General features: G+C 39.1%; 1 protein-coding gene across 1 annotated transcript in view; it reads right to left on the bottom strand.

The window, feature by feature from the left end:
* Nucleotides 1-16901, bottom strand: part of RGS22 (regulator of G protein signaling 22) — a 105251-nt gene extending 88350 nt beyond the window's left edge. The window contains exons 1-3 of the mRNA XM_064476931.1: nucleotides 16818-16901; nucleotides 16284-16312; nucleotides 6572-6634 (exon numbers count right to left, since the gene is read on the bottom strand). Of these exons, the coding sequence (XP_064333001.1) occupies nucleotides 6572-6634; nucleotides 16284-16312; nucleotides 16818-16842 (117 nt within the window). The 5' untranslated portion in view covers nucleotides 16843-16901. The remainder of the gene's footprint in view (nucleotides 1-6571; nucleotides 6635-16283; nucleotides 16313-16817) is intronic.
* Nucleotides 16902-17502: the final 601 nt, after the last annotated feature.

The raw sequence follows: 17502 nt of genomic DNA, 5'->3' as shown, positions 1-17502 counted from the left end.
CCCATTAAGTACAATGTTGTCCTATCTTTCAAGAAGCTGACCACGGTCAATTTTTCCTCCAACACTGAAATGGTCACTAATTCTTCAGTGAGAGACCAGGTGAAGTGGTGGGCATGTGTTTAAAGCTCATGTTCTACAAAAATAGGTATGTTTAATACCAGAATCACCCTCAGCAAGATAAAATGACCACACTATGAGAAGAAAGAAGGGTAAGAGCCACTGAGGGAACTGCAGATTCTCATCTTCCGTCTCACCCGCTCTGGGATGCTCACGGAGTGGTCTGCATGTGCCAGTGGACTGGGACAACAGAGTCACCCTGGCTCTTTAAATCCCTCTGCAGAGCACTATTCATTCTGAGTAGTAACGCGTGTATAATGCATGTCCACTTTAACACATAATAACTACAGTAAAGGTATATACAGATGGAGTGACGGCACAGAAGGACTTGCTAACTATCTTTAGGAAATTAAGGAAGTTGTACGGAGAAAGTTGAGTCTTGAAGAATAAACAGGCATTCTCATCAGAGAAACAAGGGAGAGAAGGGAATTCCGCACCAGAAACAGGTAAAGACAAAGGTCAAAGCCCGCATTCTGTCTGCTACTTCACGCTGACTTCCGTGCATATTCACATACACGGAGGGGCTGGGCATCCACCTTCTCCACACAGGAGAAAGAACCCTGGTCTTCATTCCGCAAAGTCCTGCTGTCTGCTTAGAAAGAATCTCTCTCACACAGCGAATCCTCTGTTTTTACACTTTCTAAGCTTATCTACAAAATTCCTCAAGTTAGTTTAGTATGTGACAATACAAGACTTGTACGGTGGGGGAGACAGACATGAACGATGGAGGAAGACTTTCCCTGGAAAGCTGAGTAGGCTGATTTAGAGAACACTCAGCTTTTAATCATCCGACAGGAAAAACTGTTCAGTTTGAGCCTCAAACCCAGTCCTCCACAAGTTGTTACAGACTGCTCTTTCCTTTACTTAATTTTCTTATTTCAAGGGTATCATTTTCCAAACGTTCTAAAACGAACTGACCTGAAGATGGTGAAAGCTAACTTTGTAGTACCAGTCACCCATGTGCGAAAAATATTTTCACAGAAAAAGCAAGTGCATGAAAATATTTTTACCACAATAAATTGCTGGTTCCACATTTCTTTGAAAAGAGGTGGGGGGCGGGGGAGAAGCCTGTGAATAATTAGTGATGTGCTTAAACTGCCAGCCCAGCACCACTGAAACTTACTGGGTGCCAAATTATTTAGCTGAATAGTATTTAAATTAAAAACTAATGACTAGGTTAATTTAATACATGTTCGTCTCTACTCCAACTCTGTGTCTACTAATTGAGCTCAAAGCTATATTTTACACATACATCTTAGTCAGTGAATGAAAAACAGCTGACTACTTGAATATAACAAGTCAGTTACCAATAACTACTTCTTTTAATCTAAGCTCTATTGTCATTTTAGATGTTTAACCAGAAACTATTTACTGGACATATTCACCAGTAGGGTGGAAGGAATAATGTGCCACATAAAATGCACAAAAAATAGTTACATCAGGTAATTAGAGTGCTTTATGTTTGAGCTGCAGGCTTATCAAAACACCCGTAGTTACAAGTGCTGAGCTAAGCAGTACTACGTGGAGAACTGGAACTCCATCAATGCCTTTAAAAATCAATCTCTAAGTATTTAAATTATGGTCGGGGAAGACCCAAGTCCTTCATCCCCCTCTGTCTCACTCATTCCCCAAATCTATACTCTCTCTCTCTCTCTCTCCTTACTCAACAATCTATCTAACATATAACTTCTTCATAAAGCTGCAAGAAGTTATAATAGTTCACAGATTTTTAAAAAAAAAGTGTGGAGAATCATTCCAAAAAAAGGAAGTTATGGTAAAATTCCAAAGGCGCATAGCTAAGCATGGTCTGGCAAACACATGACATACCTATCTTTGCAAGGAGGGTATAGAACAGGCCACCCCTTCAGCTTCTGCAAACCATAAATGTCACAAACATTCTAAACCACCCACAGAGGACCAACCTAAATCTGTATGTGGGCTCATCTACTCAATCCCACAATAGTCACTGAGCATAAAAACACAACAAACAAAACCAAAAGGAAAAAAAAAATGTTTTCACACTATAGCATAGAAGGAAATTTAATAAGCAAACACTTGTCCATAAAGAGTTGACAGCAAAAAAAAAAAAAAAAAAAAAAAAAAAAAACACCTCCCAGACACCAAATGAAAACAATATCTGAATGTGAAGCTGGCACCAGAACAAACCAAATGAAGTTATGAAAGCTAGGATTTGGAAAGTGCCATAATTATTTATAATAGCGGCAACTGTCCCAGATTCCCCTCATCACAAAGTGAACCTGGAGGCAGGCTACCAGCCACCAGTTTCTGGATCTTACAATGTGTCCCAAGCGGGTAATGGTGTAATGGAAAGAAATGGTGTAGGAGCCAGAAAGCCTGATTCCTGGACCCATTTCTGCCACCATCCGATTATGGGACCTTGGGCATTTCGCTCCAGATGTGGGAGAAGTCTCAGAAATCTAGACAACCTAAGAGCTCTTTTAGATAGAGAATGTTGTAATATACGTCCACACCCTCAGACTTTAGATTGTTGGGAGCTTTCTTTTCTTTTTTTGGTGGGTGGAGGTGATGGAGGAGGGGAGGCAGAAGAAAAGGAGATTAGAAAGTTTGTTTATTTCAGGGATCTCACATGGAAAATGTAAAAATAAAAACAGAATCTTCCTCAAGAAGTTTTGGGAAATACAGAAGAAACGGATCTATCCTTGCCCCCAGCAATTGTGTGCTGTATTTCCTGAGATAAACAGGGAAGAAACTAATCAAATTTTCTTTAGCTGAAGGAGTCTAATCTCCCACCCAATACATATATCCCCTATAAAATATTCCCCCGAATGACTGCCTAACCTATACCTGAACATCCTCAATCACAGGGAGTTTAGTCCTTCACAAGCCAGCCCATTCTATTGTTAGAAAACAATCTATAAACATCTTTCTTCTAGCGAGTGAAAATTAATTTCCTCATAAATGCTGAACCTGGTTCTGCCCTCTAGCTTCGCAGAATGTGTTAACCCTTCTTCCTCTGTCAGATCATCAAATATTTGGAAAGGGCTGCCCATTCCCAAGGCAGGTTCAGCACCCACACTTCCTTCCACCCTTACTCATCCGACATGGTTTCCCGAGCATTCATTGGCTGAGCCTTCCTGAGTCTGGTCTGGCAGAGCAACTCTTAACATATGGTGCAACACAATATTCCAAATGTGGTCTGACGGTTTGATCCAATTCAGAAAAACATTTATTGAGTGCCTTCTAAGCTCCAGACTAATATTTTTCTTGATCTTAACTATACTTCTATTAATGCATCCTAAAAACATATTAGCGTTGTTTGTTCTAGCCCATTTCAGGCTACCATGATAAAAATGAAACCAAACTCTGTTATCCAAACTATCAGTTTGCTCCCTGGCTCCCAGTTCTATAGGGATTACAGTGTGGTAGGACAAGTTTTGGAATCATGTGGACCTGGGTGGACCATGTCATTTACTAGCTGAGTGACCTCAAGCTGGAAAAACACTAGTTCACTTACAATGTTTCATTCAAGTCTCTGATAAAAAAACAATTTTTAAAAGCCAAAGCCAATGTAGCAAAAATTATTCTCTAGAATGACAATGACCCATCAATCCAATTAAAGAGTGACTGCCCCTCATGTTTCAGGTATGGAAGAGGAGATGGTTTAGTTAATGAAGGGAAGAAAGAGAAGCACTAATTCTGCGCCAGACACTTAATATACTGTTACCTCATTTCATAACAATCCTGTAGGATAGTTACATTGTTTTCACATAGAAAGGAATCGAGGAATTAAGTGATTAAGGGATGTGCCTATGATCGCGTGGGTAATAAGTAGGGGAGCTGAGCTCAAACAGTTCTGTCTCCCTCCTGTTCCTGTTCCAACCATCACACCGGGAGAGGAGCACAGGAAGAACGTGTGTGGTCAAGGAGGGTGAGGGGAGGCAGGAAAGGGTGCTCAGGGAGACACAAGTAGCATGAAGCTAGAGATAATGCTGGGAAGGTTAGATTGAGGACAAATGGCAAAGGGTCCATGTTAAGGAACTTGGACTTCAATTGTTGGCCAAGAGTCAACCCCTAGTAGCTACGGTTAGTAATTTCACAGATAATGCTAATGATGTGGCTCTGGAGACAAATAAAGCAGCGTAAGTGGAGCACGTGTTGGGTGTATTGTTTTACACAGGGTTGGGAGGGAAGGCTTTCTGAACAGAAGTGATTTAAATCAGGGAGAAAGTGATACAAGTATCTCAGGGAAGAGCACTCCAGGCTGGAAAGCCCTGAGCATACCTGGCATATTCATGTTTGAGAAACACAATGAAGGCCAAGTCTCCCAGCCAGGCTGGAAAAGCATTAACAAGGGGAAGAAGCATAGGAAGTAAAGACCAACAGACGGCAAGAGCCAGATCATACAGGATTTGGAATTTTAGCCTTAGTTTAATGAGAAGCCACTAGACAAAGTTTTGAGCAGGAAGTAACATGATTCAATTTATCATCAGTACTATTATTTACTGAAATCATAATAAATTAAATCTATGGTTCCCTGAAGTACCAGTCCATAACTATCCAAAAAAGAGAGAGAGAGAGAAATTAGTTTGGCTCACTAATTCTCAGTAAACCCACGCTGGCTTCTAATTCTTAGTTAAGTGCTCATAAACCAAACACTACTAATCTGTTCTAGAATCTTCCCAGGAACTTGGTGTGAGAATCCATCATTTCTTCTCCTCCCTGCCCCTAAATTCTTTTTGAAAACCTGTGACATTTCCCCTTCTTCCATCTTGTGGTATGAAGCATAGGTAGTTAATAAGTCGTTGTGGTGGTACCAAATGTAGAAGCTAAGGAGACAGACAGACAGGCAGAGAGAATGTAAAAGCAGAAGGATGTGAAGACACAGAAAAGAGGGAGAAGTGGCCCAGGTGGGCTGCATGGGACGTATGAACGGGCCAAACTGCAGGTGTCTGCTGGAGAGGGATGAAAAACATTATCGCACAGAGTTAACAGAAACCACATTCTGTCATTTCACCTAAAGCCTGAAAGAAAACATACAAAAAAAAAAAAAAAAAGGTAACGTCTATTCTAACTAGATGGCAAGACTATGGCTGAATTTTTCTTACATTTGAGGTTAATTTTCTACGCTGTTGTTATAAGATTTCTATAAGCGATTAAAAAAAAAGTTAAGCAGGGGGGTTTATTTTCCAGAGCAAGTAAAAGTCAAGGTAATCAACTCCTGAGACAATAAATATAAATCTTGAGAAGCTGAAATCAGACTCAATATAGAGATTCTTCTTTTTAAAACTTCACAATAATGTACTTTTTGTTGAGGAAGAATGGAGAATGCAGAGCCTAGAGGAAAGACTACATAATCCAGAAGAGCAACATTCTGACAATTTGGTGACTCTGGTGGGTTTTTTTATAATACACAATTGGATGATGAAAGCTGAAGAGTCAGACCACAAAAGAGCCTCCCGGGGTGCTCAGGCCTGTGGCTGGAAAGGCAGAGGGTGCCTTGATGTCTCTACTAGACCCCCCTAATGGTTCCAGAGACCCAGTGGTGCCGCATGGAGGAGAAAGCAAATTCTTTTGTAAAAGAGAATCAAAACAAATACACATACATGCACAGATACATACATATACATAAAGACTAATCTGGGCAAAAAAATGCATCTAGTTCTTTTCTTTCCAAAAACATTTTCAGTTGTTGGGCTTTTAAGAGATTTTGCATCTTACGGTCGATTCTCTTTAAAAATTGTGTTTTTTTATATTTCAAATTTTCCCTAAGTATTTGAATTAAAAAATTTTTCATAACAATAATGAAAACCTTTTCTTATCTAACTTCCTTTCATCTGACATTCCCGATGAACTTTATTTCTATACAACAATGTAAGTGTTTTTATGCATCCCCATTTCACTTTTCCCAAACCCTCAACGTTTACTCTATCAGTCACTGCTGGCTAAGACCACAAATCTATTATTTGGCATCTACCTATGTTACACCAACACAGTGTCTCAAGGCCTATTTACTATTGACATAAAACTCCAGTTGCCTTGAACACAAATTCCACTTTAAAATCTGTCCAAGAGGATGACAATAATTGCCTACAGGCAAGAAATTTACGTTCTTAAATTTTTTGATATTCTGTCCTTATCACCTCTGTCCAAAGCCTAGAGTGGTACCAAATACAACTGTATCAGATTTTATACAGAATGCTTTTGATGGTTAGAAAGAATCCAGCTTTCTTTTTCTTCTCTTTATTTACTTTTATTGTTGTATGACAGACCCAGTTTTCTTCAATAAGAATAATTCCTAAATATGATCAAACCCAAATGATTAACTCCTTAAAAAAGACACAAACTTTACCTAAATGTTTTAATTAGTATTTAAAAAAATATTATCGCTGATAAATCTGTCTCACAAGATAATCTAGTGTTTACAATATTTTGCTTTGATAATATACTCTACAGAACACAGTAATACACTCACTGGAAGGCTTAGGAATTCATTTAAGTAGTCCACAAGGAAATCATCTGTTGCCAAAGAATTTTCCTGCAAAAATATAAAAACACAATATTATGCTTATACTAAGATGTTTTAAAACACGCCAATGTTATTCTCTAATTCTGATATTAATACATTATAATGTAGATCTTCAAATCTTTATCAGTCAGTAGTGAACCCCTGCTAATAAACAGAACACGGTGCTCTGAGCTCTGGAAGGAAGAAATAAGAAAATAGAATGGAGCGTATTCTTAAAAGACCTTGCTACTGGACTCAGCTGGAAAACAGAACACAGGGGAAACGCAGCACAGCACTTAAAGAAACTTCAGCAAATACAAAATACTACACGTGGTAAATTTCCCATGGACTAATTAAAAATATTTATTTCATTAAAAAAAAAAGGTAGAGTCAGTAAAGACAGCACCAATGTATGGAGTTAAGTTGAGATTCAGATGAAAAATTTCTTAAATCACCTAATGGAATTGTGATCAACTAAGTGAAGAAAGTATTCTACTGCCTCACCTTCAGGATGAGACTGTTCGTAACTTGGGTCCTCCTTAACTTTCGCATTAAGAAACTTTGACAGTACATGTGTTCTAAGCATAAGGATTGTATACATTTTTTTCCATAACTATCTCATCCACCAACATAGTCACTTTCAAAGTTGGCAAAATTGGAAAGCCACTGCCAAGAACGAATTCTCTCTTCCAAATAAAACACCTTACTTGATTAGTAATTGTTTCCATTGTGTCAAAAGTACTTCATGGCATACTCTGTTGTATAGCGCATGTGTTTATTTTGTTATTCATAATTATATTTCAATTTCACAAATCTAACATGAAAGCTGACAATATGACATAAGGCTATTATTTCCATATGGCTGATTATTTTCTTCTTATACTGGCCAATTTTAAAAACTTTGTTGAAGTACAGTGTGAAAATATAAGGAAGAAATTATAATATATTAATACCTACTTTGGAAAACAGATTTTCAGGGTAAATTCTTTAAGTAATTGCAGTGTCAGTATAGAGTTATGAACAATCACTTAGAGGATTTATATCAAGCAATTTAGTAAAAACCTGGTTAAAAATGACAACAAATTAAGGACTTAGTTTACTTAAAAATCTCAACTGATTAAAACAATAACAACAAACTTAGGATCTCACAAACCTACTACCTTTCTAGTAGTACCTTAGTAATACAATCTCAAACAAAATTCTGATTGGCAAAGATCTCCTAAAGCAGAACAAGGCAGAAAACATTTGTGGAGGCTAAAAGGATAATAATCTTTCAAGCTTTACCTTTCAAAGCTACTCTAATTGTCTGGACTTCACTTAGTGAACTACCTAGTTTCTGCTAACTCTTAGGAGAAATCTACTGAATTCAAAAAACATTTTTAGGATTTCCTAGGTAAAAGGCATTGTGTTACAAGAAAGGTGGCCAACTTCTGCACTACTAGGCTCATGATCAAAAATCCACAGATGGGAAGGGTGAGTATTTTAAGTTAGTAATGGTAATGGAGGGCAGTCCCGTGTTCATTTTTCTAAAATAGCCATTTTGTTTTAAATTTTTAGCCATAAAACAATGTGTATTTCATGGGTGGTGGACCTAAATATTGCTTAGAATTTGGCCAGCCACATAGCCAGGAATCTGTAGGGAATCCTCAGATTCAGGTATTCATTTCCAGATGCCTCACACTTCTAAGACACTCAGTGCTTTCCAAACCACCTGGGATGAAGTACCTGTTTTGTTTTGTCTTTTTCCCAATTCATTTCAGACAGATAACTTTTGTAAAATGCCATAGAATGAATTGCTAGAAAATGAAATAAAAATATACATAATACAAGCCCAACTTTTTTATTATTAAATTCAATAGCTATAAACATACTCTGTCAAATTACCATAAAGTATCTAAACATTTACTCTCGATTTCTGAACTCATTTCCTGATGGGCGGATAGGAGTTCTCAGGGGGCACAGTCCGCACACCTACTGGAGCAGAGCTGCCCTTACTCCCTGGTGAGCAGGGTGCCCTCAGCTCCCTCAGGTTCCCCCAAAGTAGAACCACAGCGAGAGGGCATTTCCTTGGCATTCAGTCACATCCTCAGGTTTGCACTTACAACCGTGGACCCTTAAAATAGTATTCAAATCCATCAAAATCTGTATTTCTTTTCAGAAATTGTATCTTAATTTCTACCAATATTAAACATCTGTTTCTGCTGATATCGGGGTGGTCAGATCCACAATGGAAATAAGTGTAGCCTCCTAGTGTCATCTGCTCAATCCTCTCATCACCCTTTAATGAGAAGGCCTGCACGTCTCTAAGTAAGTGAGCATATTTTCCTGCTGCAATCTCTAGTCTGATGTGTTCAGATACCTTGCCACATCAGTAACAAAGTCTTGTGAACCTACGAGGATCTGATATATCCTTTTTTCTCAAAACCTCTTAGTTAAAGAGAAAAATAAGTTTAAAGCCTTGATCTGCAGAAGCAGCCCAGTTACTCTCAGTATATTTCCATAATCCAGTCATTTGGCTGTAGTAAAACGAACTAAGTCTCCACATTCAGCTTTAACATCTTTCAAGTAACCAATAAACTGCTGACGGTTAGCGGTACTATCAAGAAGAAAACTGAGTTACAATCAATTCCTCCATTACATCATTCCATGAACCTGACTGCAAAGTTTGCAACACAGATTCTCTGCTGAATGATGCAATGGAAGGTAGGAACAGTCTTTCAGAATTGAATACGCTCTTGAAACCAGTTTTTTCATGTATTACAGGTGTGCCATCTGTGAAAGTGAAGTCATCTTTTCCGTTTTTAGTCCAAACTTCTCACATTTCTTCCTGAAAGAGGATTAAACAAAATAGTTTATATGTGTCTGCTAATTTTTATAGGTAAAATTTTTCATTGTTTAAAAACTCATTTTGCTGGACCCTCAAATGAGATCAACTACAATTTCTTCACAACCCTAAAAGATGCAAGATATACAAAGAAGATCTTCTAAACAAGAGGAAATGGGGTAAATACAGATAAAAGCCATCATCCAAGAAAGAATATAATACATGCCATGAAAAAATCACAACATAAAAATTTTCTCCCGAAGGAGGCAAAGATATTATTTGGTAAGAGGAATCAGAAAAGACTCAAGTGGGGAAAATGGCATTTGAAATGGATTTCAAATAACTTTGAATTCTATATTTAGAAATATACACATGACAGGCAATACAGTGCAAAGAAAGAAAGAGAGGATGGAAAGCAAAACATAGTAATGGTGATCACAGTTGGCTAATGGCACAGTAGAAAAATAATCCAAATTTCCAACTTCCTTTCAAGCCATTCACACATTAAACCAAAGCCATTCATCTAATTTCCTATGCAGAATCCTAAACTGACACACTTTAGATTGGGGATGTTATCATCGATCAGGAGATAGGATAGATCGATCATATTTCCAAAATTTTACCTATCAGGATGGACCTCTTTTTTGCTTTTTCTTCCTAAACCACATATAAATTCTATCTTTTCTCCTTTCTAAACAAGCCAATCATTATACCAGAGCTTTCTACCAGGTATGCAATGACAAATAGTGGTGTGCAGACAATGGAATTCAATGGGTCAAGTGAAAGTAGAACTCTTCAGCCCTCATGGCAAACAGGCAGAGTCAGGGATGGCCGGTGCTTCCAGGATTGCAGTTGTGAGCAGCCTTGTTTGGGACTCCTGAGATCCAACTCCCTGCCCTGGAGACGGTGATTTATGAGCCACATCCCACACCCAGACGCTGAGCACAGCCAAGGAGTTGCCCAAGCCCCTGGACATGAATTTATTAGCTAGCTGCAGAGTGTACCACTGCCCTGTGAAGCTGCTGGAGAAGTTTCTGTTTGAGATGTCCAAGAAAATAGTTCATAGCTGAAGATGCTGACAGCTTGGAGGAAAGGGGGAGGGTAGATCCTGCAAGACTACAGATGGCCCCAAATCTTTACCTTCACTTATATCAGATATTTCTGTCTGTTGGCAACTGACAGATTCCTGTAGTAATATACAAGCTAGACATAAAGTGATCACTTGAAAAATGTATGTATATGCTGCAACTGTAGAGTTTCATAATTATTTTAAAATAATTGAAATATTTAACTGACTTCTTAATTTGTTTATCGTAAGAATTTTTAACATTATATTTGTCATGAAAAAAAGGAAGTACTGCTAAATTTAAATTTTAATTTCAACTATTGAAATTGTGAATGGTTATAAAGATAGTACAAAAATGTTAATATTTGTTGGGAGATATCATTTCTCACCAATAGAGACTAATCAAAAATAGTAAAAGATCAACATTAAAAAGTCTTGATTAGGAATTGCACATAGGCACTTCAAGCATAAAACCTAACATGAAAAAGTTACATATATTCAAAAAGGAAACTAAGAAAATAATTCCATTTACAGTAGCAGAGAAAAGAATAATAACCAAGGAGCCAAAGACTTGTACACTGAAACTAAAAAAATTGCTGAAAGAAATCAGAAAAGATATAAATAAATGGAAAGATAAGCCATGTTTATGGATTGAAAGCCCATGCTATTAAGATGACAATACTACCCAAAGCAATCTACAGATTTAATACAGTCTCCACCCAAATCCCAATTCCTCTTCTTTTTTTTTTTTTTTTTTTTTGGCTGAAATGAAAAACCCATTCTAAAATTCATATGGAATTTCAATGGACCTGGAATAGCCAAACAATATTGAAAAAGAACAAAAATTGAAGGATTCACATATTGTGATTTCAAAGCTTCCTACAAAACTACAGTAATCAAAACAATGTGGTACTGCCATAAAGACAGATGTATAGAATAGAGACCAGAAATAAATCCTCTCATATATAGTCAAACAATTTTCAACCAGGGTGCCAAGACCATTCAGTGGAGAAAGGAAGCTCTTTTCAACAAACAGTGCTAGGAAAACTAGTTACCCACATTTAAAAGAATGAAGTTGGACCTTTTCCTTATAACGTACACAAAAATTAGCTCAAAATGGATCAAAGACCTAACATAAGGGCTAAAACTATAAACTACTTTGAAGAAAACATAAGGATAAATCTTCATGACCTTGGATTTGGCAATATATTCTTAAATACAACATGTAAAGCATGAGCAACAAAAGAAAAAATAAATAAATGGGACTTCATAAAAATTAAACTTTTATGAATTAAAGGGACCCTACTAAGAAAGTGAAAAGACAACCTACATAATGTGAGAAAATATTTGCGTACTAGGTTAGAATAATAATAATATCCTCATGCTTTGGAAATGCTGTGTTTATAATAATTCCATTCAACCTATACAAATAACAGAATATGAATCTGAACAGACTAGCGATTAGCTCAAAAAATACGATTTTTAACAAGGAAAATACAGAAAATACTGCTTGAAACTACAGTCTCTCTTAATTTGATGGTAAAAATAAAGGGCATCTGCTTTAAAAAATTTTTTTCTTTTTTTTAAATGTCATCTGCTTTTTAACTTGAAACTGTGGTTGAAAAAGAAAAGCTGAAACTGTGGGTTTTATATATCTGAAAATCTTTAACAAGATCATTATATTACAAAATTTTTACTCTACCAAGACTATTTTGAAGCATGGCATATCTATATGTGTAGTTTCAATTTTTAAGGCACAACAAAAAATATGATTATTTTGGATTTAAGAGTCAAGTACTTACATCTTTAATACTAATTTCTGTTTTAAAGTTAAAAAGAATTTTGGGAGTCACTGTCACTTTAAACTTTTTTCAGTGTATATCTAACATACAATCAAATCCCAATGTATCATAAAGCAGTCTGAACTCCACTATTCTTGCTATGATAGATTTATATTTCAGTTTTTATGGAATACAAAAGAGAGGCTGAGATTTAGGGAAGTAATAAGGAGAAGCTTTCACTTTATCACTTTTATTATTTGAATTATTTGTAAGAATGTATTTATATATTGCTTATGTAGTTAAAAATATACCCCCAAAGGAACTAATGAGAGAATCAAATATTTAAGTTTTTGGTGTATATTTTTCCTAAGAGAATTATCAAAGACCAATCAAATACAAAGTTAATAAAGACACTAAAGTAGAAAAAAAAGTCAAGAGAGAAATACTCAGGAAATACAGACTATGTAACAAATTAAGCTTTGCAAAAAATTTAATAAGTGAAGCAAATTATATTAATTGTTATCTATGAAAATATCCATCAACCAAAATTTATTAATCATCTAATAACATATTCTGAGAATCATGCTACTTACTAAAGGGAATATTAAGGCGTACTGAGACACAATACTAGCTCTATAGGAGCTCACAATTTTGTTAAGAAATTGCAAAATTTATAAACAAAAAGTTAAAATTATACAAGGCAATGTGTCCCTGACAACAAATGATTTATCCTAAATGTTATTCTCTCCTTTGAAGATTAAGACCTGACGTAAAGGTTAAATATTTTGCAGACATCCATATAGCACTGCGGATTTTAGATCACTGAGTGAGAAAATGCAATACGAAAAAAGTTCCTATGAACATGGAAGCATTTTATATTAACATAGGATTATACTGACAATAATGGAAAACCAAAACAACACTACTTAAATAAAATAGAAGTTATTTCTCACATAATTATAAGCAGTTCAGAACTGGCATTGTGGCTTCCCAACGTATCCGGAGCCCAGGGCCCTTTGATCTTGTGACTCTGACATCCTCAAGATACCACTTCTACCTCATGATCCAAGATGACTGCAGGGATGAGCTCCAGGATCACATCCTCATTCCAGCCAACAGGAAAAAAGAAAAAGAGTATGTTCTTTCCCTTTACGCTTACCTAAATGTTAGAGGCACAACGACCCAAGTTCTAACTGTGGCTTAACCAGCCACTAGTTGTGTGAGCTCTGGGTTAGTTATTTAATCTTTGTAAACATCAGGTTTCCAGAAATAGGACACAACACTTCTGCTTACAGTCTATTAATCAGAATTTGGTTAAATTTAGTTGCAAAGGAGGCTAGAAAATGTAGTCTTTATTCTGGAGAGCAATGTGTCTAGTATGTATTATGGAAAATGGTAGAATGGACTTTGGGGAACCAGAGACTTCTGCCACACACTTTCTTCTAAGAATATTAATGAGAAAAAGAGAAACTTATACACTTTTGAAAAAGACAGATAAATATTATGTGCCTGACATATGAATTATTTAATCGACAGATAATGCTTGGTGAGCATATGAATTTGAGGACCTCGTCACATACTGATCACAAACTGAAAGCTGCACAGGGCTCAAAGGCAATCTGGGTGATTATAGTTTGGAAACGGAGGAGATGAGCTGGACCTCGAAGAATGTGCAAGATTGTGAAATGGATGGGGGAGAGCAACTGAGACAAAACTCGACAGCAAAGGCAAGGAGGCAACCAAGGCAGTTTGGCTGGAACAGAAGGCATGTGAAGTACTTTATAAACACCAAAAACAGAATGAACATTGTCTTTATCACACAGGAAGTATTGGGAGGTAAGGTTAAAGAAGCCTGAAAAGTTACAGAAAACGATTCTGAACGCTAAAGGGAGGTGTTTGACATTCTGGTTCTGCCAGTTACTAGATGTGTGACCTCAAGCCAAGTTAGTTAACCTCTGTGAACGCTGACTTCCTCATCTGTGAAATGTGGGTGTTAATAACCCCCTAATAGGGTTGTTTTCAGGTTAAATACTAGCAGGTAGTCAGCATTCAGTAAATAGTAGGATTAATGAAAGCTCTGAGCAATCAAGTAATGTGGTGATTTTTTAGAGTTAATAGCAATCTGATAGCTAAGGCAGGAGTGACGGGAGAAGGAAAAAAAAAATCTAAAGGCAGAGCAAAGCCACAGCAGGTAATCTGCATAGTTGATGCACAGGAGTTTGCACTTTATGCCTCAGGCAAAGAAAAACTGAAGTCGGCAGAGGGAGTACTGGAGGCAGTGATATCAGTTAGGACTACTGCCAAAGTCCACGCTCAGGGATGAGGGCTTGAATAAGACAGGAGCTGCCGAGGACGGAGAAAAAGATCTGGCTGTGAAAGGAACTTGGTAAATGACTGCAGGTGGGAGGTGAAGAAAAGGGAAGAAAGGTTCTGGCTTAGATGACTGGCCACTGACACCACTAACCAAAATTATAAAAGAGGAAGAAAGACAGAATGAGGGAGAAGGGGTGGGGATTAGTTCATTGTAGACGACTGACGTGACTCAGGGACATCCAGATGATGAAGGTGCCCAACAACCCAACAGATACAGAATTCTGGCATCAGAAGAGGTGTGTGGGCTGGAGGTGCGCGGCGCTGGGTGGGAGTCTGGGACATAAGGGTAGCTGAAGCTATAGGAGGAGAAGAGGAGTGCCCCCAGAGAATCCTGAGGAAGGTCAACACTTTTGTGGGCAAGGAAAAAGAGAAGCCAGAGAGGGGGACTTCAAAATGAGAGACAGGAGAACTAGGGGAGAGTGGCATCAAAGAAACCAAGAAAAAGAGGAGTAGCTAATAGTCTTCAAGGCTATGAGTTCCCACAAACTGGGAAAAGACCTGGGGAGGTTAGCAGACAGCTTAAGTGTTAAGTATAATATTGCTAAGTGCTCTTTAGAGAGTTTATGCTGGCGTTGCATGGGAAAGGATTGCCCCCAGAAACGCTTACTCCTGGCTGGGATGAAGAACAGTTCAGGAAGCAGTTTAAAGAAGTTTACCACTGCACAGTGTTACACCAAGGCAACAGGAAGACAGGTGGAGTTTCTGACTGGCTCTCTGTGCCTCTGTCTCGGTCCCCCTCTCTCAGTGGTGGACCAAAGGGTGAAAGTGGAAAGTGCTAGCAGATTCAGCTAGCAGAGACCCTCTCCTCTCGTAGCCCCTCCTAGCCCCTCCTAGACAGTGAACTTGCTGACTTATCCTCAGCATGGAGCACTGCACTGTGAATACAGAGGCACTCACGTTTGTTGAATAAAAAGCCAAAGCAAATAAGATAATCGACCAGCAAGAGAAATTAAGTGCTGTAGGACATGAGCAAATAATCTAGAGAAGTGGTCAGAGCTCTTGGAATCAAACCTGAGTAGAAATTAGGCTCCACTCCTTCCTATCTAAGTGTATTATTACCTTGGGAAGTTCCTTAAACACACAATGGGAATTATAGTTGAAGCTACCACCCTAGATGCAGGGCTCACCTAAACAAAAATGTATATAATGTACTCAGCAAAGTACTTACTATTACTCAGCTGTCCAGAAGTCTGACCTGAGAACAAAGTTCAGTACACTTTTAAAGGAATTATGCCTATAAATTGACCACTTATTATCAATCAATTCCACCTACTACTGTTTACTGTAACCAGGAACTGCACAGCCACATCACAATAAAACTATGGAGATAAAATCTACCTGCCAAGGAGTCATTTAAAAGTTCAGCAAAATTAAATGAGACCATTTATGTAAAAGAACTTTAACAATGAACAGCATCCACCATAAAAATCAACTGGCCCTTTCTTAAAAATGTACCTGTTAAAAAATACAAGATGGTCTTGTACTCGGCACCACTGTTATGAAACCAAAGCTTCTATTTATACCCATTTGGCAAAAAGAAGAAAAGAAAATGCACAGCTTTTTTCTATGATAATTTGCTGTTAAAAAAAGAAAAAGCCAAGAAAAAAAAAAAGCAGCCCTCTAAATTGTACTTACAAACTCTTCTTCTGTAATAGCTGGTGGCTCTGAAACAAGATAAAAAATGACATTATCTCACTCAAATCTGATTTCCTTTTAAAGTAAATGAAATCATTTGAGACAGTACTTAGCCCTGCTTTATACGTGGGCAAGCTCAGTAAAAATTTTGGCCCTCTGTTCATTCTCTGTACATGGATTGAATTTTAAATTGGAATTCAAGGTGGAAGTGGGGAGGAAAGGCCTCTGGAATCCAGCTTGGTCACTACTTCACTGTGACCCTGGAGTTAGCCTTACTAGATGGAGGTCTCTGTTATTCCCGCTGCAAAACGGAGAATTAAGATAAAATAAGAGGGTGCCAAGGAGGCACTGTAAAAGCGGGGTGGTTTCGGTAAAATTCGTAATAAAACGCAATGAGAGGGCTTTGAAGCCAGGGCTTCGAATGTTTGGAAGAGGGGACGCCCAGGCAGAGGGGAAAGCCCAGAGGCCGTGCGCGGCGGGGCCGCCCCGCGGGCCAGAGCGGCGGTCCGCGCGCCGCGGCCCCGGCCCACCTACCGGCGGAGAGCCGCTTCTGGGGCATGCCGCCGCCGGTGCCCGCGCCCGAGGCCCCCGACCCCGCGCGGGCCGTCAGGACGCCATGGGCGCGGGCCGTGAGGCCCGGGATCGGAGGGCGACGCGGAGCGGCGCGCGGCCCCGGGCTGTGCCGGCTGCTGTGGCCCCTGCCCGGCCCGAGTTGCTATGGAGCCGAGACAATGCGGGGGCCGACCAGCGGGCCGCTCCGGGCGGTCACACGCCTTTTGGGGGAAGGGACTCTCCGGCCGCCCCAGCCCGTCCTCCTCCTGGCGGGGGGCCGGCGCCACCGCCAACGCTTGAGGGACGCCGCGCGCCCCGACCCCGGTGCCGCCACCGCGAGGGCCCCGGACACGCGCGTCGCCCTTTGCCCCCGAACCAGCCGGGGCCTCGTTACCGTGGTGACCGCGGTTCGGCCGGTGCTCCCCGCACGCGCTCCCGCCCGCGCCGTCCAGGAAATGTGGAGTCCGTGGAAACAAAAGACCCGCTCGGAGCGGGTGCGGGAGTGGAGGCCAGACGGGCTGGTCCTCCTGAGATGAATGGGTAGAAAGGGAAGAGTTTTTTTGATACTAAAGGAGGACGAGTACTCCCCACACACAGCTCTTGCTTGAGCTCATTCACAGTTGTATCAAATGCCTCCATCAAAAGTTTAATATTCGCGTACCTTAGG

The sequence above is a fragment of the Camelus dromedarius genome, chromosome 20 (assembly GCF_036321535.1).
Source record: "Camelus dromedarius isolate mCamDro1 chromosome 20, mCamDro1.pat, whole genome shotgun sequence".
Lineage (NCBI taxonomy): Eukaryota > Metazoa > Chordata > Mammalia > Artiodactyla > Camelidae > Camelus > Camelus dromedarius.
Note: the sequence above shows the minus strand (reverse complement) of the source record. Positions and strands in the feature narration are given on the sequence as shown.